Here is a 26,357-nt window from a genome sequence, read left to right as displayed (position 1 = left end):
TCGCCCGTTTCCTCCCCGACACAATGCCCCAGCTGCGCATCCAGGCTGCTCAAACGTTGTCTATGTTTGGCAGCACATACCTGTGTGAACAACTGTTTTCTTTGATGAACCTGAACAAAACATCACACAGAAGTCGACTTACTGCTGAACACCTCCACTCAATTCTGAGGATTTCCTCAGCTCAGAGCCTTACCCCGAACATTGATGAACTTGTGGAAAAGATGGGACACCACCAAGTATCACCCTCAACCTCAAACAAGTGAACATTACTGTGCAATCACATATTTAGAGTTTTTACTCAGTTCAAGTTTAAAAGTTAAAGTTTAATATTTGTTTTCACTGCATGTTACTTCTCCTTAAACAAAGTGTTGTTTTTGATTAATAGATTTTTGCACTTTATTTTATTGTATTTCAATCCAATTATATTTTAAAAATATTTCAGTTGAGTGGATGATAGAAAATTGCTATTATTGTTTTTTTCTTTGAAGTAAATTTAGCCCACTTTTGCTAAAATAGAAAATATAGGCTACTGATGGTGCCTTGAATACCGGTTTCTTTCATTTAATGTTCATGTTATGGGGATTTTTATATAAAGGAAATTTGTCTTTTGTGTCTGTTGAAAATTAAAGATTACTGACAGAGCCATAAGAAAATATTGCTTTATTTATCTGATCATATTGGAATATATTTGTTAGGTTTTCAGTAGGTTCAATTAGGTTCACTAGACTATATGCGTCATTTAAAAAATTTTCAATGAACATTCGAACAGTCCGGCCCTCGGCTTGTAGCTAAATTTTTTATTTGGCCCTCCGTCCATTTGACTTTGACACCCCTGCTCTAGGCCAACCAGGTAGGTTGGGAGACGGATCAGTACCATATTAGGAATTGTTTGAGTGAAGATTCAAAGGGGAGACAAGACGGAGCTAATCTACCCAGCAACCAGATGTGGACAAAGGAAAGCACTCAGGGACTTGTCGGGTGCCCCCAAAGGCAGAGCAAGAGTCCGCGTTCAGCCTCTACTGTGATAGGCCAACAGACGCGTTGGAACTACGTCATCACGGTATAAGAACAGCTGTTTACGTACTTCCTGCCAGTTCCCTGTTTACCCTGCGCGGTGATACAGCGAACCCGTATATACGAAAATTGCATTTGCCATTCATTGTTTGCGGTAATTAAACATAATTAAAGAAAGTTAGCAGACCTTGCTTTTTATTTATCCTAACACCGGATGTGTTACACGCAGCGTTCACAAGGCCAAAAATCATTAAACATTTATGGAAATGTAGGTAGCTTGCTGTTGCTAGCTAATTTGTCCTGGGTTTATAAACAATGGGGTTTTATTTTACCTGAAATACACAAGGTCCTCTACTCCGACGATTAATCCACACATAAATCGGTAAACCGAATTCATTTTCTCTTCCTTCCTCGGCTTCTTCTATGAGGTTTAATGGCGGTTTGCATCCAATTTGTTGCATTACCGCCACCTACTAGACTGGAGTACAACTCCCTTGCTCTTTGCTTGAAAAATAAAAATGTACTAAATACATGTTGTTTTTTACTTTATTTAACAAGGCAAGTCAATTAAGAACAAATTATTATTCACAATGGCAGCCTAGGAACAGTGGGTTAACTGCCTTGTTAATGGGCAGAACAGATTTTCAGGGATTTGATCTAGCAACCTTTCGGTTTACTAGCCCAACGCTCTAACCACTAGGTTACCTGCCACACCTCTAATATTACTCACTAATTTCAAAATTATATAAAATAAAATTAACACCACCCTACTCCACTAATTAAACGTATTTATTTCGACCTCATGCCATCACCCTGAAAGGATGGGAACCACCACTTAACACATCCTGTAACTCTTCTGATGTCAAGTCTCGCACACCAAAATACCTCTCTGCAGTTCCCACAACAACCTCCATTTTCTGCGACTTCAGTTCCATCCCTGCAGTACAGGGATGGTCACCTATGTAAACTTTAACATTGATTTATCCTGCAATAGATGCCGTTCTATTGGTAACATACATATTTTGTCTTCTTCTAATGCCACTTAAGGGGAAAGTAATCTAAAAGTAACAGAATGTAATCAGATTACATTAACGAGTTTAAGTAATCCAAGTTAAGTTACTGATTACAATTTGGGACAGGTACCTAGTAACGGATTACATTTAGAAAGTAACCTACCCAACTCTGCTAACCTGCCACATTAGTTATTCTAACCTGCCATCTAAACAACCATCTGGAGCGACAAATCATCAGTATTACCACACTGGCAACAGTTCCCAGCTGGTTTAAAAAGAACTATTTTCTCCTTTTAAAAAAAGGGAGAATTCAGACAGAAATAGAAGCAAGTCAAAAGTGCACAAGAGAGCATCTAGACAAATACATTTCATAGAAAAAATGCTTTATTATATTAACAACATCCATAACCAAAATTGGACTGTGTGTGTGTCCATCCAGATTGCACACATCAGTAGATTCCGTAAGTGTGCTCCTGTCCGTCTCTGTACCTGTCCAGGTACCGTAGGGGCTGTCCATGAGGGTACTTCACCTGAGGAGGGTGGTACACAGGAGGCCGCTCAAACTCAAACACGGGCTCTTTCATGTCTGAGGGACCAAGAGAGAGAGAATGGGTGAATCTCATGTCACTCCACCCAGATGACCTCCTAAGAGAAAAGACGATCTGTGCGTTCCACATTGCTGCCGACTTAAATGAGGAGTCAAGACTGACTGATCTATAAATCACCTCGCATCATAAATAACTGCTCAATATTGTTCGTAGATCAGTCAGTCACAATTTACCCATAAAAACATCACATTTTTCCTGCTCTCAAACATGGCCTAGTGTTCGAGAGCATTAAATCCATGATGAATTGTGGGTAAATGGTCACTGACAGTCAGTCGGCAGCAGTTGTCTGCAATGTTGAAAAGTCCCATGTTGACTTCCTCCGGGAAGGCAATCAGTCCATTACAACATTATAGCCGATGATGTCACCTCTCAGGATATGATAGGATGGGAGGGTTCTTCCTTCAGATCCTGTAGTCTACGAACACTTATCACAAAATCAACCACAATTAAATCCACACACTAAAGCGTTCCCAGAAAGAGTATAACTCAAGGTCCACGATTTTCTTGTAAAGAGACATGTCTGCAATCGCTGAGCTGCAATAGAGACAAGATGCCACAGCACACACATTGCAATGAGTGTATACCAAAGTATACTGAACAAAAATATAAAACGCAACATGTAAAGTATTGGTTTCATGAGCTGAAATAAAAGTTCCCAGAAATGTGTTTATATCCCTGTTGGGAAGCATTTCTCCTTTGCCAATATAATCCATTCCCCCGACAGGTGTGGTATATCAAGAAGCTGATGAAACAACACGCTCATTACACAGGTGCACCTTGTGCTGGTGCCAATAAAAGGCCACTAAAATGTGCAGTGTTGTCATACAACACAATGCCACAGATGTCTCAAGTTGAGGGAGTGTGCAATTGCAGGAATGTCCACCAGAGCTGTTGACAGAATTGAATGTTAACTTCTCTACCATAAGCCACCTCCAATGTAGTTTTAGAGAATTTGACAGTACGTCCAACTGGCCTCACAACCGCAAACCACGCCAGCCCAGGACCTCCATATCCGGCTTCTTCACCTGCGGAATCGTCTGAGACCCGCCACCCAGACAGCTGATGAAACCGAGGAGTATTTCTGTCTGTCATAAAGCCCTTTTGTGGGGAAAAACTTACTCTGATTGGCTGATTAGCCAAGTGGGTGGACCTATGCCCTCCCAGGCCCACCCATGGCTGCGCCATTTCCCAGTCATGTGAAATCCATAGATTAGGGCCTAATGAATTTATTTCAATTGACTGATTTCCTTATATGAACTGTAACACAGTAAACTCATTGAAATTGTTGCATGTTGCTTTTATATATTTTTGTTCAGTATACATGTGCACACATCAAATTGCCGGCAAAATTCCCAAAGTTTCTGCCAAACTAATAAAACTTGTGTGTACTTACCGAGTATGTTATGGAAAGTGTTGGTAACAGACTGGTCCCACTGACTCTGGAAGAAGGAGAGGCCTGCTGGAGTCATGCTGTCCTGGTGCTTCCTGTAGAACTCTACGGTCTTAAAGCTCCGCTCTGACAGAGACACACTTGGGGAACAGAGGGGCATGTTACTGTGTGTGTTCGTCTGTTTGGGTACCCTATGGAATGAACGGATTGATGTCATGGAGCGCGAGTGACACTTGTGTATGTCCTGTTCCTCACCATGGCAGCGGTCGGATGTCTTCATGGAAGTCGATGGTTTCTTCCTGTCTGAACAGGATGTAAACATAGCGGTGAAAGCCAGTACCCTTAGCGGGGATCGGGGCCAGGTATGGACACAGCTCCTCTCCTGAGATCACAGCCCCACCTGGGATGTTCCCACTGGAAACAAGGAGAGGATGTCAATGACTCACTTTTTTTTGGGCAACCAATTTGTGATTGTTGTCATTTGAAATTAGAGGTGTAAAAATGTTCTGATGGTAACTGACCTCATCATCATCAATTAAAAACAGATTTAAAAAGGGTCATCATCAGCCTAGTTAAATAAAGGTTACATTTATATATAAAAAACATGTTTTTTTTTTTATTATTATCATCATCATCATATTGATGGTTGAAGGAGTAGGCAACCCCCAGACTATTTAAACCACTTACAAGTTTGACAAAAAGCACAATACAATTATCATTACTGCAATACTCACACCAGCCAGTGCACATACTCCCCTTCACTATCCAGCAGATGCTCATCTGAAACAAAGAAATCATTGGTTTACACACAAAACATGCAGTAAATGTTCCTTTAGTCATACAGTGCCACCATGTGGACATGTTAAGAACTGAATTATACAATTCTTGGTATTTTCTGATGGTGTGTGTGTGTGTCTGACCTGGGCTGGTAAGCAGCAGTGTCCATTTGGAGCCCTCCTCTGCCTCAAAACTGACCCGAGGCGCCACAGCAGCCTGTTAAACACAGAGGCGAGGAGGAGAAATAGGAGAATACACAGACATGTGCAGGATTCTGAGGGCAAAAAATAAAATAAAAAGTGTCTCTGAACAAAGGTTGCATCTGTCCGTAAATCGGTTCTGAAAACTACAGCATCCAGCCTACGATCCGTTTCTCTTACCTCTGTGGGGGTCAAGTGGTTCCCATAATGTACTTGTGCTGGGCTATCCTGGCCGTAGCTGACACAAAGTGTGAAGCGGGGGTAGAAGTAAGCCATGGGGAACAGATCCTTGAAGATACCATAGTGATCCGCTAGCCTCTGGACATGGTACGGGCCACTCGTCTCCTCCCAGCCTGCCTGCACCCGATCCAGGGAGACCTTAACTGGAAAAACAACATCCATATTAAATCAAGATGACCTGTTACAGTCTTTGAAATTAAGCTAATATGTCTGGTTCCTGTATGTAGGGGCCTGGTATTCAAAAATATCAGGCCAAGCTGGGGGAACTTACAGGTGCGCAGACGCATGGCTCTCTCCAGCTCTATACTACATCTGTTCTCCTTCACCACCCTCTTCCGCTCCCTCGCTTCCTTCACCCTGGAGGGCCGACAATGTGGCAACCCAATGTTAGCTCGCTCCACATCTGGACCAGAATGACATACAGGAGAGAAAACTGAGCATACCAGACAATAAAGGGTTGAAATGTCTTCTGTGTCAGTTGACATTCATCTTTATATTTCAAATCTTCTAAAACTGGGCTGATAACACTACTTGATCCAGTAACTCAGCTGCAGATGCAGGACAAGTGCACTACCACCACTGTGATGAAGCAAGGTCCAGAACTCTTGGCAGAGACCGAAGTAAACATACTGTAGGAGGGCACATTAGGTAACGTTATTGTGTCAGTGTATAAGAAAATACTGCGCACCATGCCCAGGGTCCTCTTGCTCCTGATACTGTCTGTAGGTCTTCCACCAGGCTGGTGTGTTCTTCGCCTCCTCAGCTTTCTTGAGGTAGCGTGTGTAGCTGCGATACTTTTCGAGTGATTCCAAGTTTTTGTAGTCTATGTCCTCATTTGGCATTGGTCCCAATGGAGCAGACCGTCGGCATAAAATTGCTGAAATTCACAAACACATATTACCAGAATAAATATGATATGCAAATAACGTTATAAGGCATACGCAGGGAGTAGCCACTAGCCAGCTAGCTAACGTAGCTATGATCTGCAACCTTGCTTTCGGTATTCGCTTGCGAGAGGCTCGCCATTCTAATAATTCCTGAATTTGGAACCATAATTCTGTCCACAATAACATCGTACCTGCAGTTCCAAATGTTCTGACATTGCTGACCCCTATATCTGTGCCCGTTCGCAGCACAGAGGAGCATAGCATACGCAACGCCATTTTGGTGGTGAATGGCGAAATGACGAAAACCGCAAACTGTAACATCCGGCATGTGGAGTATAGCTACGTATGATATTTATGAGTACTTCGTCATCATATGGAGCTTCATATGTATTTTGGCGAGGCCGATTCCCAGCTACTATATTCAAATTAGATGCCCTATATTAATTTATTACACTGGTGAGCTACATTTACTTTAAAATGGAATCTTAGAATGACTATGTTAAGTGTTTTACCTTTGATTCATAGAACTGTACTCATCTTTCGACTTGATAGTTGTCTTTTTACTGTAATAATGGTTACAAAGTAGCTAACGTTAGCTAGCTAGCTAGCTGGCTAAGTAGTAGCTACTATGATTACCATTAATTTGATATATGCTTGCTAGCTACAAACTGCTGGCTTTGCTATAGGAGGGCTCTATGCTTACCTAAACTGCATTTATGCGCCTAAGTTGAAAAATGAAGGCGCACACAAATACATTTAAGAGCACAATGAAAAATATTTGCGATATTAAAACAAGAATCCTTAATTTTTCTAGGTGCATTGCTACTCCTGAAATACAATTCCAGGTCACACAGCATAATATGTAGTAGCCAGTAAAGGCTGCTGAGGGGAGGACGGCTCATAATAATGCCTGGAATGGAGTCAATGGAATGGTATAAAACATCTGAAAACCATGTTTTTGATACCATTTCATCTACTCCTTTCCAGCCATTATTATGAACGTTCTCCCCTCAGCAGCCTCCACTTAAGCCCTGTATAGCCTATGTAGCATCGTGTGACTCATGCAATGACATCCCATAATGGAACGTCGAGTTGCTGATAAGGTCCAGCTGTCGCCATGGTCATTCTTCATTAATGTCTCTTTCTCTAGTGATGCTGTCGATAAGAAGGCCAGTATACAGTAGGCCAGTATAGTATACAGTAATGTTTGGGTTTTCAAGTGACATTATGACGACTACAGTATGCATGAAGCAATCTTAGAATCAATATTGAAAGCCATATCCATGTAATGGAGCTACTGTATCAGCAACCCACATGTCCTACTTCTCCCATTAATTTCTCCCCACAGACCTGAAGGGGAGCGTTCTGTTCACAGATACACTGGCGTGATGGAGGCCCACAATTTGTCCTGCATCATTTGTTTGGATCCCTTCACACTCCCAGTCACCGTCCCATGTGGTCACACCTTCTGTCGAGACTGCATCACGGCTCACTGGGACACGAAGTCCATGTCCGACATGCCCTATCTGCAATGAGAAATTCACCACCGGGCTTGTCCTGAATCGCAACGTGTCCCTGTCCTCTCTGGCTGAGGCCTCAGCGAACAGTGCCGGTGCATCCGGTAGAGACACTGTACCAGTTATGAGGGGCGACATGGCCAGAGCCATGACCCTGATTCTGTGTGACCGACACAAGAAGTCCCTGGTGTACTACTGCCGGACAGACAACGTGTGTGTGCTGTGAGTGTGCCATCTCTGAGTGTAAGAACCACGAGGAGGTGCTGGTGGAGTGTGAGAGGGAGAACCGAGAGGTGAGTTTCAGACAGACCTTATGTAACTCCTATGTTTTTGTGGATGTCAATGAGATTAACACATAAAATATTTTCTGGAGGCCTCCCGAGTGGCACAGCGGTCTAAGGCCCAGCATCGCAGTGCTAGATGTGTCACTACAGACCCTGGTTCGATCCCAGGCTGTATTACAGAGAGCCATGAGGCGGCGCACAATTGGCCCAGCGTCGTCCGGATGTCCTTGTCCCATCGCGCTCTAGTGACTCCTTGTGGCAGGCCGGGCGCATGCACGCTGACTTTGGTCGCTAGCTGTACAGTGTTTCCTCCGACAAGAAACAGTGCGGCTTGGCGGGATCGTGTTTCGGAGGACGCATGGCTCTCGACCTTCGCCTCTCCTGAGTCCGTACGGGAGTTGTAGCTACCAATTGCATATCATGAAATGGGGGAGAAAAAGGGGTAAAAAGAATTCTGCTCCAGCCCCATTGGCTGCCTGTGACCCAACACTAACTTCTGGAAAATACTGACTATATACACACTATATTCTGTCTGACAGGGACTACCTGCGGTCAATATTTGTGTGCTGCAGCTGTCATGGAATTTAATTAATATTCTACTACACACTCAATGTGGTATTGTCCTTCTGTTTCCACAGTCACTTCTGCGGAGGAAGAGTGTGGAGGTGGGAATATGTATGGAGGAGACTGAAAGGAGCTGGGCTGACAGAGAATATCGCCAAAGCCAAGGTAAAGTAGTTTTTTTATAGTGACAGTCAATACACTGGTGAAAGTACCAACATAGTCAATGGAGAGGCCTACATTGAAAATAGGTTCCTTTTCCTAGTAAAGTAGATTTGTCTGTGTGTGACTGTCATGGAATTTTGGATGACAGTTATTTGTCATTCAAAAGTCTGACACAGTTGTCAAATCAACAAATCTGTTGATGCTGGTGTGAACACTGCTCACTGCATCCAAGTTGCTTGACATAGGACTAATATGTAAATATATACTGAACAAAATAATAAACGCAACATATACCTTTTTATTATACTCTTATATTAACAGTAGCGCCCTGTTTTCAATACAAAGAAAAAAACACATATACCCACAAATATACAGACACAAGACATATAAAGTACACATTAAGAAAAACAATCACAATTAACATTTAAAATATCAGAAATTGGTGGAGTGTGAGAACCGGATTTTGAATTTCCCGGGGCACCAGAACATCCATTCTTATTGTTTTTTTGTCAATTGTTTGACATGTAAGGTGCAGCATAGCTGAAGGCGCATTTTCCGATCTGTGTCGAAACTAGGGGGAAAACCAGGTCAATGTAATTCATTGACCTAGTTTTCTGATGAGTAATTCTAACAGATTAGATGTCAGATTCATTGGACGTGTTTCCATTAATGCTTTATACAGTTGAAGTCGGAAGTTTACATACACCTTAGCCAAATACACTGGAATTGTGATACAGTGAATTATAAGTGAAATAATCTATCTGTAAACAATTACTTGTGTCATGCACAAAGTAGATGTCCTAACCGACTTGCCAAAACTATAGTTTGTTAACAAGAAATTTGTGGAGTGGTTGAAAAACGAGTTTTAATGACTCCAAGCTAAGAGTATTTAAACTTCCGACTTCAACTGTAGATAACATAAAACATGCAACAACTTCAACGATTTTATTGAATTACAGTTCATATGAGGAAATCAGTCAATTGATATAAATTCATTAGGCTAAATCTATGGATATCACGTCTGGGCAGGGGCGCAGCCATGGCTGGAGCTGGGAGGGCATACGCCCACTTGGGAGCCAGGCCCAGCCAATCAGAATATGTTTTTCCCCACAAAAGAGCTTTATTACAGATAGAAATAGTCCTCAGTTTCGTCAGCTGTTCGGGTGTCTGGTCTCAGACAATCCCGCAGGGGAAGATGCCGGATGTGGAGGTTCTGGGCTGGCATGGTTACACGTGGACTAAAACTGCACATTTTAGAGTGGCCTTTTGTACCCAACACAAGGTGCACCTGTGTAATGACCGTACTGTTTAATCAGCTTCTTGATATGCCACACCTGTCAGGTGGATGGATTATCTTGGTAAAGGAGAAATACTCACTAACAGGGATGTAAACAAGTTTGTTGCCAACATTTGATAGAAATAAGCTTTTTGTGGTTATGAAACATTTCTGGGATCTTTTATTTCAGCTCATGAAACATGGGACCAACACTTTACACGCTGCGTTTATTCCATATAATAAGCCTTTCAAATGAGCTGTCAGTCAAGGCTCATAAATATCAGCTCCCGGCACATTCAACCTGTCTTTTTAAACTTCCTGATAGTTAGACATGAATGTAGTAATTCATAAACAATTGAGCATTTGTATCCAAAACATTATGGGTGAAATTTTAGTCACTCAAAAGGCTATTTTACATGGGAATCAGAATGACTGTTCGGGACCTTGTATTTATGCATATTGGTCAGGTGGGAAAACTCACGGATCCATTTCCGAACGGGTTCAACTTTTTGGACCCGTGAAGACCTCTAGTTAGTACCTCGCTCACTGCAGTCCAAACTACAATCTGAAAAACTATCCTTATGGTAACCCCCCCCTTACTGTTCTCATCCCCAACTTCTCACCCTCTGTAGGTGACCCTACATCAGACCAACCACTGGGTGAATGCCAAGTTCTCCATGCTGTTGAAGGTCCTAGCAGAGAAACAGGAGTCTACAGGGAAACTTCATTGAGCAGGAGGGGGCTTCTCTCTTCCAGGCAGAGGCTCGGCTAGAGGAGCTGCTACAGGACAGGGCCCAGCAACTCAGGGAAAGCCAGGGCCAGATCGCAGCCCTTAGCAACCTGTCCGACACCCAGCTAATACAGGTTAGAAAATACAGTATGCCAATAAGCTTAGAGCTGGTTTTACATGTAAGCATTCTAGAACACTAATTGTAGATTAGGAGACTCGAGCCTATTATACACGAAGCAGACTAATAAAACATGTAAATATCGACAACCGTCTATCTGTAATGTTTTACACTTCTGATCAACAGTAGAAAAAGTAGGCTTAATTATTTGATATTATATTGTATAATCTTTAACAATATTAAGGGGAAATACCCAAATCGACATTTATTATAATAATAATCGTTAATAATGATAATTAATCCAATTTCTATAGCGCTTTACATAAAAATCTCAAAGCGTTTCAAAAGCAAAAAAACGAACAACCAATACATCACCATGAATAGCCCAGCTCTAGTTAGGTCAACCAATACATCATCATGAATAGCCAGCTCTAGTTAGGTCAACCAATACATCACCATGAATAGCCAGCTCTAGTTAGGTCAACCAATACATCACCATGAATAGCCCAGCTCTAGTTAGGTCAACCAATACATCACCATGAATAGCCCAGCTCTAGTTAGGTCAACCAATACATCACCATGAATAGCCCAGCTCTAGTTAGGTCAACCAATACATCATCATGAATAGCCCAGCTCTAGTTAGGTCAACCAATACATCACCATGAATAGCCCAGCTCTAGTTAGGTCAACCAATACATCACCATGAATAGCCCAGCTCTAGTTAGGTCAAACAATACATCACCATGAATAGCCCAGCTCTAGTTAGGTCAACCAATACATCACCATGAATAGCCCAGCTCTAGTTAGGTCAACCAATACATCACCATGAATAGCCAGCTCTAGTTAGGTCAACCAATACATCATCATGAATAGCCCAGCTCTAGTTAGGTCAACCAATACATCACCATAAATAGCCCAGCTCTAGTTAGGTCAAACAATACATCACCATGAATAGCCAGCTCTAGTTAGGTCAACCAATACATCACCATGAATAGCCAGCTCTAGTTAGGTCAACCAATACATCACCATGAATAGCCCAGCTCTAGTTAGGTCAACCAATACATCATCATGAATAGCCCAGCTCTAGTTAGGTCAACCAATACATCATCATGAATAGCCCAGCTCTAGTTAGGTCAAACAATACATCACCATGAATAGCCCAGCTCTAGTTAGGTCAACCAATACATCACCATGAATAGCCCAGCTCCTCTAGTTAGGTTAACCAATACATCATCATGAATAGCCCAGCTCTAGTTAGGTCAACCAATACATCACCATGAATAGCCCAGCTCTAGTTAGGTCAACCAATACATCACCATGAATAGCCCAGCTCTAGTTAGGTTAACCAATACATCACCATGAATAGCCCAGCTCTAGTTAGGTCAACCAATAGAGGCCAAGTCTTTGAGTGCTTCCTCCAAAGATGGAGATGGACAGTTCATGGCTTGATCAGAGGAAGGTGGTCAGGGAGATGGTTGATGAAGAGTATTATAATCCTGGGAAATGGTTAGGCCTCCACCATATAGTCCTTCAGTTTTTCAGCTGTTTTATTTTAATTTATTTACATAGATCAAATACATAAAACATACACTATATATAAAAGTATATGGACACCCCATCAAATTTGTGTATTTTGCTATTTCAGCCACATCTGTTGCTGACAGGTGTATACAATTGAGCACACAGCCATGCAATCTCCATAGACAAACACTGGCAGTAGAATGGCCTTACTGAAGAGCTCAGTGACTTTCAATGTGGCACCGTCATAGGATGCCACCTTTCCAACAAGTCAGTTCGTTAAATTTCTGCCCTGCTTAAGCTGCCCCCGGTCAACTGTAAGTGCTGTTATTGTGAAGTGGAAATGTCTAGGAGCAACAACAACTCAGCTGCGAAGTGGTAGGCCACACAAGCTCACAGAACGGGACCGCCGAGTGCTGAAGCGTGTAGAAATTGTCTGTACTCGGTTTGCAACACTCGCTACCGAGTACCAAACTGCCTCTGGAAGCAACGTCGGCACAGGAACTGTTCATCAGGAGCTTCATGAAATGGGTTTCCATGGCCAAGCAGCCGCACACAAGCCTAAGATCACCATGCGCAATGCCAAGTGTCGTGTCTTTGAGACACAAGGGTCGGCTGGAGTGGTGTAAAGCTCGCCACCATTGGACTCTGGAGCAGTGGGAACGCGTTCTCTGGAGTGATGAATCACGCTTCACCATCTGGCAGTCCGACAGACGAATCTGGGTTTGGCGGATGCCAGGAGACCACTACCACTACAATGCATAGTGAGGGGAGGCCCTTTACTGTTTTAACATGACAATGCCCCCATACACAAAGCGAGGTCCATTCAGAAATGGTTTGTCGAGATCGGTGTGGAAGAACTTGACTGGCCTGCACAGAGCCCTGACCTGAACCCCATCGAACACCTTTGTGATGAATTGGAACACCGACTGCAAGCCAGGCCTAATCGCCCAACATCAGTGCCCGACCTCACTAATGCTCTTGTGGCTGAATGGAAGAAAGTCCCCGCAGCAATGTTCCAACATCTAGTGGAAAGCCTCCCCAGAAGAGTGAAGGCTGTTATAACAGCAAAGTGGGGACCAACTCCATAATAATGCCCATGATTTTGGAATGAGATGTTCGACGAGCAGGTGTCCACATACTTTTGGTCATGTAGTGTATGTATACATATAGGTAGCTTTGGGATAGAAACCTCATATTGTATTATTATTAACATAAATCTAATTATATAATATTTTCTTCCTATCCTCTGTAGGAGTCTCGGCTGGTGGAGGTCCCTAGTATGAAGGACATTCTGGTGGATGTGACCCTTAACCTGCAGGAGATGCTCAGCGGGGTGACAGACGTCCTGGCCACGACCACCACATTGGAATGCTGCTGGATTACGAGGCGGGAACGCTGACGTACTACGGAGACACTGCATTCCTTCTACTATGCCTTCACTCAGGAGCTGTTCCCCCGCCCTCTGCTCGCCATGACGACAACACGAAAGAGAACAACTGAGCTAACAATGTCATAAGGGAATAGTCTTGCAAAGCTGATGAGTCTCACCTTACTGTACAGATGTTTTTACAGTCCTGTTGTGGGACACTGACTTGAACGGTCGCGACTAGTAAGTACATATGTGACACGGGACTCGTCTGCACTGTTAATGTTCTGAAATGTGTGATCACTCAGGACAGTGGACTAGTCTTTGGGATACTGATGTGGATTTGCAAGTTCTCAGAACCGTGAGCACAGTTAAGAACTGGAAATGACTACTGTGCGGGAAACCGGTTTTCCATAAGAGAAGGGAAAAGCACATATCTAGGGTCCCTAAAGGCCAAAGAAATTTCACAAAAGTTCCTGTTGGATTTCTACTGAAGCCTGACGTTAAATGTTTTGCACTACTTTGTGTTGGACGTTGGAACTGGACGAATATGGTATTTAAAATGTAGTCTTCTGATTTAGACAGCTTGTCGTTTTGTCAAACAAGGCAATGACGTAGCGTATAAAAATACATAAAGTCAGGTACCCAGGCTTGCATCACAATGTGTACAGAAAAATGAACTACTGTCAAATGAATAAAATGGACACAATTCACATCACAAGATCAGTTTAATAAAAATCCAATCCATATTAGTTACAATTGAGCCCATGCTTTGGTCTTTTTAATAATATATTTGACCATTTCAAATGAATTAATCAATAAATTAGTGGGAACTTGAAATAAATATAGCCATATCTGACTTTTTTTTACTATACACATAGCCATGGCAGGCGCGAAGAGGCCCGATGCATAGCATTCTGAAAGTGCAAAGAATCTGCCAGCTGCATTGTGCCAGAGAGAAAGAGATGCCCAAATATTAAGGTGCTCAGATCAGATTCAGGAGACTGACCTCAAACATGTCAGTAAAGGACACACCACAAGAGAAGTTGAGCCATCAGTGTTGTTAGATGTGAGAGAAGTGACTATTGATCTAATCTGTTAGTCCAAAACACTGAGTGATGTGATGCAAGGAACTATTTCATTTGTTTAATTCCTTGATGTGATGTGGTGAGTGAGTTCTAGAATGTTCAGAAGAGTGACACAGGACATGACATCATAGGGCAACTGCTCTATATACACACACACACACACAGGAAGTCGCAGATAGCTAAGATCATCTTTCCATGTCGTTTGATAGTTCAACTAGGATCAGGGATTCTTAGTGTTCTAGCTAGCTGTCCACTATACCGGACATTTTGGTTCCTATCAACACAACGGGAAAGTCTCAAATTACACTAAATTCCCTTTATAGAAAGGTGTCATTTCAGATATGTAAAATTTCAACAAAGACCTGGTCCAATGATCTACTGCTATCCTCTCGTTAAAAGTTGTCACATTAAAAGCCTGTACAGACAAATAATATACTAAATCAACAGTATACAGCCTATGGATAGCTGAGAAATCACTTAATTCAGTCCAGTTCAATTAGTCATCAACGGTCTTATAAAATAAACCAGGTTCTCACCAAAATGACCTGCTAAACCTTGAGCCTGCATGCCTGTCCGTATCTGCTTTAGCCAACTTGCCGTTGTCTGATCTGGCAAGAAAATGTAGTGTTTGGCAATGCAGAAAAAGACAGGTACCCAAGAATACTACTAAACCTCAGTCAAAAACACCTCTGTCTTAACCTAATATTCCCCCTTTTCCTGACATCTTTGGCTCAAACAAGCTACAATCATATCATCAACCACTAGAAAAGCTGTAAGTAACACTGTTTAGTTAAAGTCAGGTGGAGAGAACTCAGAAGGTAACTGCCTGTACACGAGCTGGGGAGAGTGGAGCTAACATAGCTAGCTGGTTGTGAGTTAAGAGACTGGCCAGAGGAGGGGAGGGGGGGGTGACTTAAAAAGGGAGCAAGGTAGACCGAGAGGAGAGAGACCAAAAGGAGGGGTTGGTGGAAGAGAAAGGAGGAACAAAGACATCATAGGGATGGAGAGATAGGGGGGGTGGTACAGGCCGTGTGAAGGAGGGGTGGGAGCTGAGATACAGGCTCTCTACTGGCTCTTCTTGTCTTCAGTAGGGGAGTAGGGGGGTGGATTGTCCTGGAGAGGAGGAGAAAAACATATTACAGTATGGAAGACAACAAACTGAGTTAAAAGCACTACAGTGCGCTCTCATTGGTCCTGTGCTGCTTCCAAAACAGCATTCATTGGCTGTACTCTGACCTGCTCTTTGTTTATTGGTCAGGCAGCTGTCTGCATGACCCTGCCTCTCCTACCTGATGCTGGGCCAAAGTACAAACCATTTAAATATAAAAATTTGGAGAATCCATACCCTTCTAAATCGAAACTTATGTTAGTTACAGTACCAGTCCAAAGTTTGGACACCTCTTTCAAGGGTTTTTCTTTATTTGTACCATTTTCTACATTGTAGAAAAATTGTGAAAACATCAAAACTATGAAATCGTGTAGCAACCAACAACAAAGTGTTAAAAAAAGATAAATATTAGATTCTTCAAAGTAGCCACCCTTTGCCAGCTTTACACACTCTTGGCATCCTCTCAACCAGCTTCATGAGGTAGTCACCTGGAATGCATTTCAATTAACAGGTGTGCCTTGTTAAAAGTTAATTTGTGGAACTTCTTTCCTTCCTAATGCGTTTGAGCCAATCAGTTGTGTTGTGACAAGGTAGGGCTGGTATACAGAAGATAGCCAGCCCTATTTAGTTAAAGACCAAGTCCATGGTAAGAACAGCTCAAATCAGCAAAGAGAAATGACAGTCCATCATTACTTTAAGAGATGAAGGTCAGTCAATCCGAAACATTTCAAAAACTTTGAAAGATTCTTCAAGTGCAGTCGCAAAACCACATCAAGCGCTATGATGAAAGGACCGCCACAGGAAAGGAAGACACAGAGTTATCTCTGCTGCAGAGGTAAATTGATTAGAGTTAACAGCCTCAGAAATTGTAGCCCAAATAAATGCTTCACAGAGTGCAAGTAACCGGCACATCTCAACATCAACTATTCAGAGGAGACTGCGTGAATCAGGCCTTCATGGTCAAATTGCTGCAAAGAAACCACTACTAAAGGACACCAAAAAGAAGAAGAGACTTGCTTGGGCCAAGAAACACAAGCAATGGACATTAGACCAGTGGAAATCTGTCCTTTGGACTGATGAGTCCAAATTAGAGATTTTTTGGTTCCAACCGCTGTGTCTTTGTGGAACGCAGAGTAGGTGAATGGATGACCTCTGCATGTGTGGTTCCCACCATAGAGCATGGAGGAGGTGGTGTGATGGTGTGGGGGGTGCTTTGCTGGTGACATTGTGATTTATTTAGAATTCAAGGTGAAGCTGGTTGAGAGAGTGTGCAAAGCTGTCATCAAGGTGGCTACTTTGAAGAATCTAAAATATGCTTGGATTTGTTTAACGCTTTTTTTGGTTACTACCCGATTCCATAGATGTTATTTCATAGTTTTGAGGTCTTCACTATTATTCTACAATGTAGAAAATAGTATATATTTTTTTTTTTTTTACTCTTGTATGAGTAGGTGTGTCCAAATTTTGGGCTGGTACTATATGTCTATTAGATTAAAATGTGTTCCTACACGCCAGATTTAGAGTGGTAAAAAAGTGGTAAACGGGTACCTGTGGCAAGTAGGTGGGAGGAAGTGTGGAACTGCTGCCACTGGATGCTGCCTCTGCTGCCTTTGCCTCCGCTGGTGGAAAGTGAGAGAAACACCAGTGAAAAGAGAGAGAGAGGTGGAGGAGAAACACATAGAAAGCGAGAGAAGTGAATTCATTGTGTCGTGGTAATTTCCTGTATTACTAAATGAGGAGAGTTTACAAACCACACACAAGTCAGAGTTATATTTTATACTCCATCTTTAATTATATGAGCTTCACCATAGTCCTTTGACTCTCAGATCAATTCAGTGTCTATAAATGAATTCTCTGAGAGTGCTCACAAAAGAATACTTAGTATCTTTTATAGCCAAGAAACACCCCTCTCAACTCACATGACGAACCACAGATCTTAGGACCTTCACAAAGAAAGACTTTTACTTGAAAGAGGAGTATCCCATAGCCAGATAGCATTAACTATAAATTATCGTTCAGTTTGGTCTCTTAGACGAGGTTCTACTTCTCGTTCTTGGTACTTCCTAGTACGAAAACATTACCTCATCCAATGGCATATATCAATTGTCAATTCTAGATACTCCCATCTCAAATACACCCCACCCCTGGACAAGCTCCCTGAGGGGAGTGAGCCTCTAGGTCATATACTATGAAAGATAAGTTTCAACATCAGAGGGGACATACAATGCTTCCAGACACTGCCATACTCCTCCCCCCAATGGGAAAAGGAGGGAATGACTGGAGTACAGACATAGTGGAGCCCTTCACATGGTTTCACAGATATATTCATTATGAAGACAATGTTCAAACCTGACTTCTCCCTTTCTGATATTCTGCCTATTACCAGACATGTAAAAGACAAGCCTGACCTCTCCCCTCTCTGGGCCCCAAGTGACTTTTCCCTAGAGAAGAAAGGAAAATGCAACTGCCGACAGTATATTTATCTATGTTACCTAACTAATTCTGATTCAGCTACGACAATTGTTCTTACTTAATGTGTCGGCAACATGGGATCACTCACATCACGCTAATTAAACTACCATTACTGAAGGAACTTTGCAGAAAAAGAAAAAGGAAAGAAAGAACCAAAATGTATTCTGACCTGCAGGTGTGGAAGGCAGGGTAGGGTCGTGGCGGGCCTGCTGCCCCAGGGGGGCAGAGTAGGGAGGAGGGGGCATGTAGGCCGCAGGACCATCAAACGCGGGTGGGTTGGGGTAGAATACACCTGTAGAGAAACAGACAGTACAAATGAAACACAATATTACATGGACTGGTTATGATTAACTTAGGGTTTCCCATTTTCAATTAGACAAGTACAAAAACAAATACACAGGAAGACAACAGTAGTCTTTCTGATCCGTACCTTGTGGAGGGGGGTTGGGGTAGGAGTACCCGGGTGGGGGTCCCGCCGGGTACCCATTGGCTGGGGGAGGAGGGTAGGCATAGGCCCCGTTGCCCATGTAGGGACAGCCCCCAAAGCCACCACTCACAGGCTGCCCTCTGGACGCTGCACAGGGGAAGATGAGAGGGGGAAAGACAATTTAAATCTAGCTATTTAAAAGGAGATAGTCATTGGGTAAATTGATCACAGAATCAGCTTCGAAAGTCCTTTACCTTGTGCAGCGACCTGTAACATGTACTGTCCAAACTCTATGGCCCCTCCTGCAGCAAACACCAGCTTAAAGGTGGCACAGCCCTCCCAGCCTCCTGGAAAGTGAGAAGTACAGTTACCAACTTCCAAAACTAAAACAAATATAATCCTGATTTCTATTTTTAAAGTCAATTTTTAGCACAGGAGTGGTCCTTGGCTAGATTCGTCTCATAAATGTGCATAGTATATTTCTCAGGTAATGAGTGTGAAGTTCATTAAGGGCTTGTGGGAAACAGTCATAGACTCCCTCTCTCTCTCGCCCTCTCTCACACACAAACACACCTCCGGGCTCTGCGCTGACTGTGCCTTTGATGTAGTTGGCCCCCAGGACAGGCTGTTTGACCTCACAGCCCTTCATCAGGTAGAAAGGCATCATGAAGGACTGCAGAGAATCACGACCCCCCTTCGCCACAAATATCACCTGAGGAAAGACAACTTGGTTTACAGCCATCCTTTCATACCTAGATAGGTGCCTATAGGTTAGGGGCTAAGCGGTTGGTTGTATAATATGTTTGCATGGTAAAGAAGTGTGTCTCCTCTTACCCTGTAGGGGGTCAGGAAGATACTCCCCTTCTTACTCTTCCTGAAGGCATCAGGCAGGCACTCTGCTTCACAGAACACCAGCTCCACATTCTCATAGCTCATCAACACACTGATGACACATATTTGCCAACATATAAGGTTGACGTTGCAAGCCAATTCATTGTTACTTTACCTAAAATCAACATGACAATCATTCTTTTTCATAACCACACACAGAGCTAAAAAACACACAAAAAAACAAGAAAATAAACAGGTTTAAGAGATTAGGGGGCATTGTGTAACTGTCCAAGTTGGTCAGTTACCGAAAAAGGGGTTTTACTTTTACTTCACTACATTCCTAAAGAAAAGAAAGTCCATACATAATAAAGTCCATACATTTTCCCTGACACCCAAAAGTACTCATTACATTTCAAAGGGTTAGCAGGACAGACAAATGGTCCAATCAAGAGAACATCCCTGGTCATCCCTACTGCCTCTGATCTGGCTGACTCACTAAAAACACAGATGCTTCGAGTGTCCCTGGCTATCGTAAATAAAATAAAAACAAGAAAATTGTGCCGTCTGGATTGCTTAATATAAAAGGAATTTGAAATTATTTATACTTTTAATACTTAAGTATATTTAAAAACAAAATACTTTTACACATGTATTACTACACTGGGTGACTTTCACTAGTCATTTTCTATACTGAACTAAAATAAAACATACAACATTTAACAATTTCACTGAGTTACAGTTCATATAAGGAAATCAGTCAATTGAAATGAATTCATTAGACCCTAATCTATGGATTTCACATGACTGGGCAGGAGCGCAGCCATAGGTGGGCATAGGACCACCCACTTGGCTAATCAGCCAATCAGAATGTGGTTTTCCCGCAAAAGGGCTTTATGACAGACAGAAATACTCCTCGGTTTCATCAGCTGTCTGGATGGCGGGTCTCAGACAATCCCGCAGGTGAAGAAGCCAGATGTGTAGGTCCTGGGCTCCCTCAAAACTTGAGACATCTGTGGCATTGTGTTGTGTGACAAAACTGCACATTTTAGAGAGGCCTTTCACTGTCCTCAGTACAATGTTCACCTTTGTAATGATCATACTGTTTAATCAGCTTCTTGAGATGCCACCCCTGTCAGGTGGATGGATTATCTTGACAAAGGAGACACGTTCACTAACAGGGATGTAAACAAATTTGTGCACAAAATTTGACAGAAATTAGCTTTTGGTGCGTATGAAACAATAGTTGGATATTTTATTTCAGCTCATGAAACACGGGACAAACGCTTCACATGATGCGTTTATATTTTTGTTCAGTACATTGAGGTATCTTTACTTTTACGCAAGTATGACAATTGGGTCGTTTTTCCAACACTGGTGACTGGCTCGGTGGCTAGTTACATCTTACCTGTTAACCCCCAGACCCGCATGACAGATACGTAACGTTAGCTATGTTCGGGAAAAGAGCTACACTATTTGCCAGAGCAGGCTATCCTTTGCTAACTAGTTATTTAGCTATATTTTGCAACTTTGTAGGGGCTAACTTAGCTCAACCTCACCCTATGAGTTGACGTGATCGGCAGTCAACACAAGATAACCATCATTATGGTAAACAAGGGTTAGCTTCCGAGTCCCGGCCAAGTGTTGACAAGACACAAGGCAAGATCTGTTAGCTTGGTGCCTGAAATAATACGCAATGTCAACGCTACAGTAGCTACAAAACATTGAATGGCTAGCTGGGAAACTACACAAAAATATAAGCTACTGATTACATAGCTAGCTACATGCACACAGTTAGCTAACGTTACGTCTACGGCTAACTTGCTCACGTTGACTGAAAAGCACTACGCTAGTACAAATAAGCTAGCTAACGTTACCTTTCATTGTTGGTGATAATGACGCCTCCGGATTCAGAATTGTTCTTATTCAATGCCATTGCGATGTTACCGAGTTTGGAATGAACAACGTTAAATAATGACAGATGCTATCTCAAATGTGAACTGGATCAAATCGCTTCCCCGTTACCAGCCAGCCTGTCCCGCTTTTGTTGTGATGCTGATGCACCTGCACTTCCGACATGCGTTACGCCCACACAGTGATGTCATCTCTGAAAAGTGGCTCTTTTTGGCCATTACTAGAATAGTCCATGCTATTCGGAATCCTTGGGACGTGTATAGCCCATTGAAATTGACATGTAAAACGGTTAAGGTTAGACAAAGAATAGCTCTATAATCTCTTAATACTTGCCTCCAGAGAGAGTGGACGACATTGGAAAGATGTCATTAACCTCAGTGAAGTTCTTTGCCATGCTGTTTTTAGTTAATGCAGCGTTTAAGAGTGTTGGGCCAGTAACAGAAAGATCGCTGGTTTGAATTCCTGAGCCGACTAGGTGAAAAATCTGTCTTTGTGCCCTTGAGCAAGGCACTCAACCCTAATTACTCCTGTAATTCGATTTGGATAAGAGCGTCTGCTAAATGACTAAAATGTCAATATTAGCAGTTGATTTCTTGTTGAGTACTTTGAGTAAGTTGAGTACTTATTGACACAGGAGGGTGAAAGTGCTCATGGTCTCTTCATTTTGTGGACACCATACATTTGTTGACGAGGACACAACCTTGTGTGTAGGCTACTCATCCCTGTATGTCAGGAAAAAGCACAATTCAACAAAGACGAAGTGTAACATCAAATTAAGTTTATTTTCTCTGCAGGGGATTCATTTAGGTCAAAAACAGCTAGTCTGCTCTATTACCCCCTTTCCACACACACACACACACACACACACACACACACACACACACACACACACACACACATACTGAGTCAGTGTTTGACTGTGTGGGTATACGTGTGTATGTGTTAGCCACATTCAGAGCTTGCATATTCAGCCTACCAGGGGTGATAGGTACTTTTTGTGGTCAGCGCAGGCTGCAAAAGCCCATGTTGCTGCCCACCTTCTTTAGCAGTGGGTTTCTGAGAAGCTCTTCTCCTTGCTGTAATTGGTGTGCTGGTTTACTGTGCAGGGGTTGACCTCCCAACTTCCAAGTTTAATCGTTTGTTATATCTTGTGCCATGCTTTTATGTAAAAGGATTACTGTTGTGGACATTTCCATTCCTAATGCAAATCAACCATGTACATTATTTACATGTAATTGTCATTCATAATCCACACATAACAGGACATAGCCATTAGTTTTTGGGGGGTTTGTTTGTCTGTTTATGCATGTGTGAGTGTGTGCATGCGAGAGAGGAAGAGAGAGATGAAGAAACAGAAAGTCACAGAAACCATCTTCAACAGGAAATGATGACTTCCTGCTAAGTGACAGCTTGGCCCCACTCTGCACTACTCTCTTGTATAACCTCTCACTGCCTCCCATCCTTTAAACACAGCAGAAAACCTTCAGCCACACAGCCTCAGCAGAGAAGGGTATTTGGCTGTTCATCCACCTCAACCATGATGCCAAGCCAGGATGGGTTGTCCACAACCGGAGACAACCTGCTGCAACCTCCCGATCAGGCAAGTACCAAACTTTGTCATGTTACAAATAAGTTCATTTAATACAGCGAGGTCCAAAAGTATTTTGAGATCATTTTGTTGTTGTTTGGGCTCTGAACATTTGGATTTCATATCGAATGAACCGTTTACAAATTACAGCAGTTTTTGTACATAGTCCCCCCTTTTTAGGGAACCAAAAGTATTTGGACAAATTCTACTAATACTAAACCTTTCACTACTTTAATACAATACAAAGTGAATTTGTCCAAATACTTTTGGTTCCCTAAAACGGGGGACTATGTACAAAAAGCGTTGTAATTTCAACGGTTCAGCCAATATGGATGAAAATACCCTAAAATTAAAGCTGACTATCTGCACTTTAACCTCATAGTCATTGTATCATTTCATATCCAAAGTGCTGGAGTACAAAGACAAAACAACAACAAATGTCGCTGTCCAAATATTTCTGGACCTCACTGTATGTTTTTTCTCATTTGTCTGCAATAAGCAACGAAATAAATCCAAGGCATTCCTATTCTGTGAAACACATTCATCGTATTGGTATTGGCCCAATTTATTAGGAAGGGGTTCAATTACATGTTGGCACTATGGACATCATCAGGTTCCAATGTGTGTGTTGGGCGTTTAATGTTCTCTCAGATAACAGTCTGGGATGATGGCCTCAAAAAAAAAAACGGATGCTGAGGTCAAAAATCGGTTTGCGAAACTTTATTTCACCATCAGTGAAATGCTCTTCTGTTTTGAGTGACTTGAACATATCTTTGTATTGAGACGAAAATGTGTCATGATCATTGATGTTTTGATAAGACTAACTGACTGTTGTCTATTATGAATGTACTCGTTCTGTGAGTGTTACATGCAGTCCATTTGGTATTTTAAGATAAGATCCCACTTGGCTAAAAATTGGTTCAATCAACGTTGTTTCCACATCAACAAAAAATGTGATGACATTGAAAACTCATTGGATTTTAAAAAGTCCTCAACGTAAGGGAATTTCATATTTTTCCCCAAAACTTTTAACCTAAATCTAATGACATTGTGACAATTTTGGTTGATTTCACGTTGAATTAGTTAGTTAACAACTCAACCAAATGTCAATCAAGAATAGACGTTGAAATTATGTCTGTGCCCAGTGGGATGTGACCATGAATCATACTTCGGCGTGATCAGTGTTTCGGAAATCAGATGACACCGAGGGAGGTGTTTTCACTTCTCATAGAAGAACCACAGACGAGAAATCCATTGTTTTGATACCCGCGTGTGTCTGTGCGTGTGTGTATATGTGTATGCATTCCTGTTTCATCTGTATGCTTGTCAGATCTTTCTTATCCTGTCCTATGTTTGTTGTTCTGAAACTGGAGACGAGTAGTTTCCCTATCGCCTCACATGAGGAAGTCCCTGACCTAACTAGTGTCACCCTGCTATTTGCATGAGATTTTTCCACATTAAAAACACAGACATTTCTCAAGCTCCCCACTGTTGCATAATTGATATGTCACAGCAAGTACCGTCGGCGCGTCTATAGTGTAGGGCCACGGGTTTCCTGACCACCAGTGGCTAAACTGGATTGTTTCTCTTCCACATACAGGCTCGTGGCTCAACCAGGAACAGGCCGAGACAGGTACAGTGAGCAGAACCTCTCCACTTCAACGGCATATTTTAAATATGCCCGAAATATGAATGATATTTTGCTATACCTGCTTCCCACAACCAAGGGTTACTGTATAAAGGTATTGTGTGTAACTGCCCTCCTCAGAGCTCCCCTGCCCGTAAACTGGGGATGACCAGGAGACAGAAGGACAGGAGGGTAGGTCCTGCTCCTATTTTCTCCACATAAGGACTAGTGTTGTTAAGCAGAATGAGCCTAAGCCTGATGCAATCAATATCATAATCAATTATGTCTTGTTTGTATCTGCCATTATAAAATAAACTATTAAGTAGGCTCGTACACAATAACTACACGAACTGTGACTTTGTGACTAAGGCACTTCCTGAATTAAGAACCCACAGTAGATAACAGGATGGATGTACTTTCAGGACTTTAAAGAGAATGAGAACCCAGAAGAGAAGGAGAAAAGACATAAGGAGCAAGAGGTATCATCGCTGTAACGCTTAAGAATTCTGTTTGTTTTCATAGGCTTTTTAGAGGTATCATCGCTGTAACGCTTAAGAATTCTGCTCATTTCATAGACTTTTTAGAGGTATCATCACTGTAACAGAATCATTCTGCTTGTTTCATAGACTTTTTAGAGGTATCGTCGCTGTAACGCTTAAGAATTCTGTTTGTTTTCATAGACTTTTTAGAGGTATCATCACTGTAACAGAAGAATTCTGCTTGTTTCATAGACTTTTTAGAGGTATCGTCGCTGTAACGCTTAAGAATTCTGTTTGTTTTCATAGACTTTTTAGAGGTATCATCGCTGTAACGCTTAAGAATTCTGCTCATTTCATAGACTTTTTAGAGGTATCATCACTGTAACAGAAGAATTCTGCTTGTTTCATAGACTTTTTAGAGGTATCGTCGCTGTAACGCTTAAGAATTCTGTTTGTTTTCATAGACTTTTTAGAGGTATCATCGCTGTAACGCTTAAGAATTCTGTTTGTTTTCATAGACTTTTTAGAGGTATCATCACTGTAACAGAAGAATTCTGCTTGTTTCATAGACTTTTTAGAGGTATCGTCGCTGTAACGCTTAAGAATTCTGTTTGTTTTCATAGACTTTTTAGAGGTATCATCGCTGTAACGCTTAAGAATTCTGTTTGTTTTCATAGACTTTTTAGAGGTATCATCACTGTAACAGAAGAATTCTGCTTGTTTCATAGACTTTTTAGAGGTATCGTCGCTGTAACGCTTAAGAATTCTGTTTGTTTTCATAGACTTTTTAGAGGTATCATCGCTGTAACGCTTAAGAATTCTGTTTGTTTTCATAGACTTTTTAGAGGAATCATCACTGTAACGCTTAAGAATTCTGTTTGTTTTCATAGACTTTTTAGAGGTATCATCACTGTAACGCTTAAGAATTCTATTTGTTTTCATAGACTTTTTAGAGGTATCATCACTGTAACAGAAGAATTCAGCTTGTTTCATAGACTTTTTAGAGGTATCATCGCTGTAACAGAAGAATTCTGTTTGTTTTCATAGACTTTTTAGAGGTATCATCGCTGTAACAGAAGAATTCTGCTTGTTTTCATAGACTTTTTAGAGGTATCGTCACTGTAACAGAAGAATTCTGCTCATTTTCATAGACTTTTTA

The 26,357-nt window shown here is 42.0% G+C and overlaps 3 protein-coding genes and 1 long non-coding RNA gene across 6 annotated transcripts in view; 2 read left to right on the top strand and 2 right to left on the bottom strand.

The window, feature by feature from the left end:
- Positions 1-2,389: 2,389 nt before the first annotated feature.
- Positions 2,390-6,457, bottom strand: LOC120046096 (39S ribosomal protein L38, mitochondrial-like). The gene is made up of 9 exons (XM_038991047.1): positions 6,321-6,457; positions 5,931-6,119; positions 5,514-5,645; positions 5,183-5,385; positions 4,946-5,018; positions 4,760-4,805; positions 4,281-4,439; positions 4,029-4,165; positions 2,390-2,613 (listed from the first exon to the last, which is right to left on the bottom strand). Exons 1-9 carry the CDS (start codon positions 6,448-6,450, stop codon positions 2,477-2,479), a joined length of 1,206 nt encoding a protein of 401 aa, XP_038846975.1. The 5' UTR covers positions 6,451-6,457; the 3' UTR covers positions 2,390-2,476.
- Positions 6,458-6,493: 36 nt separating this feature from the next.
- On the top strand, positions 6,494-14,505 carry LOC120046098. Of its 2 annotated transcripts, XR_005476773.1 has the most exons (5): positions 6,494-6,585; positions 7,478-7,939; positions 8,569-8,659; positions 10,565-10,796; positions 13,554-14,505. It is a non-coding gene; the product is annotated as an uncharacterized LOC120046098 (long non-coding RNA). The 2 variants fall into 2 exon arrangements; XR_005476772.1 differs by lacking the exon at positions 6,494-6,585 and having other exon boundaries at positions 7,124-7,939.
- Positions 14,377-21,667, bottom strand: LOC120046097 (WW domain-binding protein 2-like). Of its 2 annotated transcripts, none has more exons than XM_038991049.1 (8): positions 21,468-21,667; positions 19,597-19,768; positions 19,336-19,474; positions 19,017-19,109; positions 18,766-18,909; positions 18,505-18,627; positions 17,412-17,482; positions 14,377-15,868 (listed from the first exon to the last, which is right to left on the bottom strand). In XM_038991049.1, the coding sequence occupies exons 2-8, from the start codon at positions 19,696-19,698 to the stop codon at positions 15,821-15,823; spliced, it is 720 nt and encodes a 239-aa protein (XP_038846977.1). In that variant the 5' UTR covers positions 19,699-19,768; positions 21,468-21,667; the 3' UTR covers positions 14,377-15,820. The 2 variants fall into 2 exon arrangements, with proteins under 2 accessions (XP_038846977.1, XP_038846976.1); XM_038991048.1 differs by having other exon boundaries at positions 19,597-19,705; positions 21,468-21,526.
- A 1,275-nt stretch (positions 21,668-22,942) lies between these two features.
- Positions 22,943-26,357, top strand: part of LOC120046094 (protein unc-13 homolog D-like) — a 21,255-nt gene continuing 17,840 nt past the window's right edge. The window contains exons 1-4 of the mRNA XM_038991045.1: positions 22,943-23,104; positions 24,693-24,725; positions 24,861-24,911; positions 25,142-25,198. Coding sequence (XP_038846973.1) covers positions 23,042-23,104; positions 24,693-24,725; positions 24,861-24,911; positions 25,142-25,198 — 204 coding nt within the window. The 5' untranslated portion in view covers positions 22,943-23,041. The remainder of the gene's footprint in view (positions 23,105-24,692; positions 24,726-24,860; positions 24,912-25,141; positions 25,199-26,357) is intronic.

Source organism: Salvelinus namaycush, chromosome 4, assembly GCF_016432855.1.
Source record: "Salvelinus namaycush isolate Seneca chromosome 4, SaNama_1.0, whole genome shotgun sequence".
Classification (NCBI taxonomy): Eukaryota; Metazoa; Chordata; class Actinopteri; order Salmoniformes; family Salmonidae; genus Salvelinus; species Salvelinus namaycush.
This window is presented reverse-complemented; position numbering and strand designations above follow the sequence as displayed.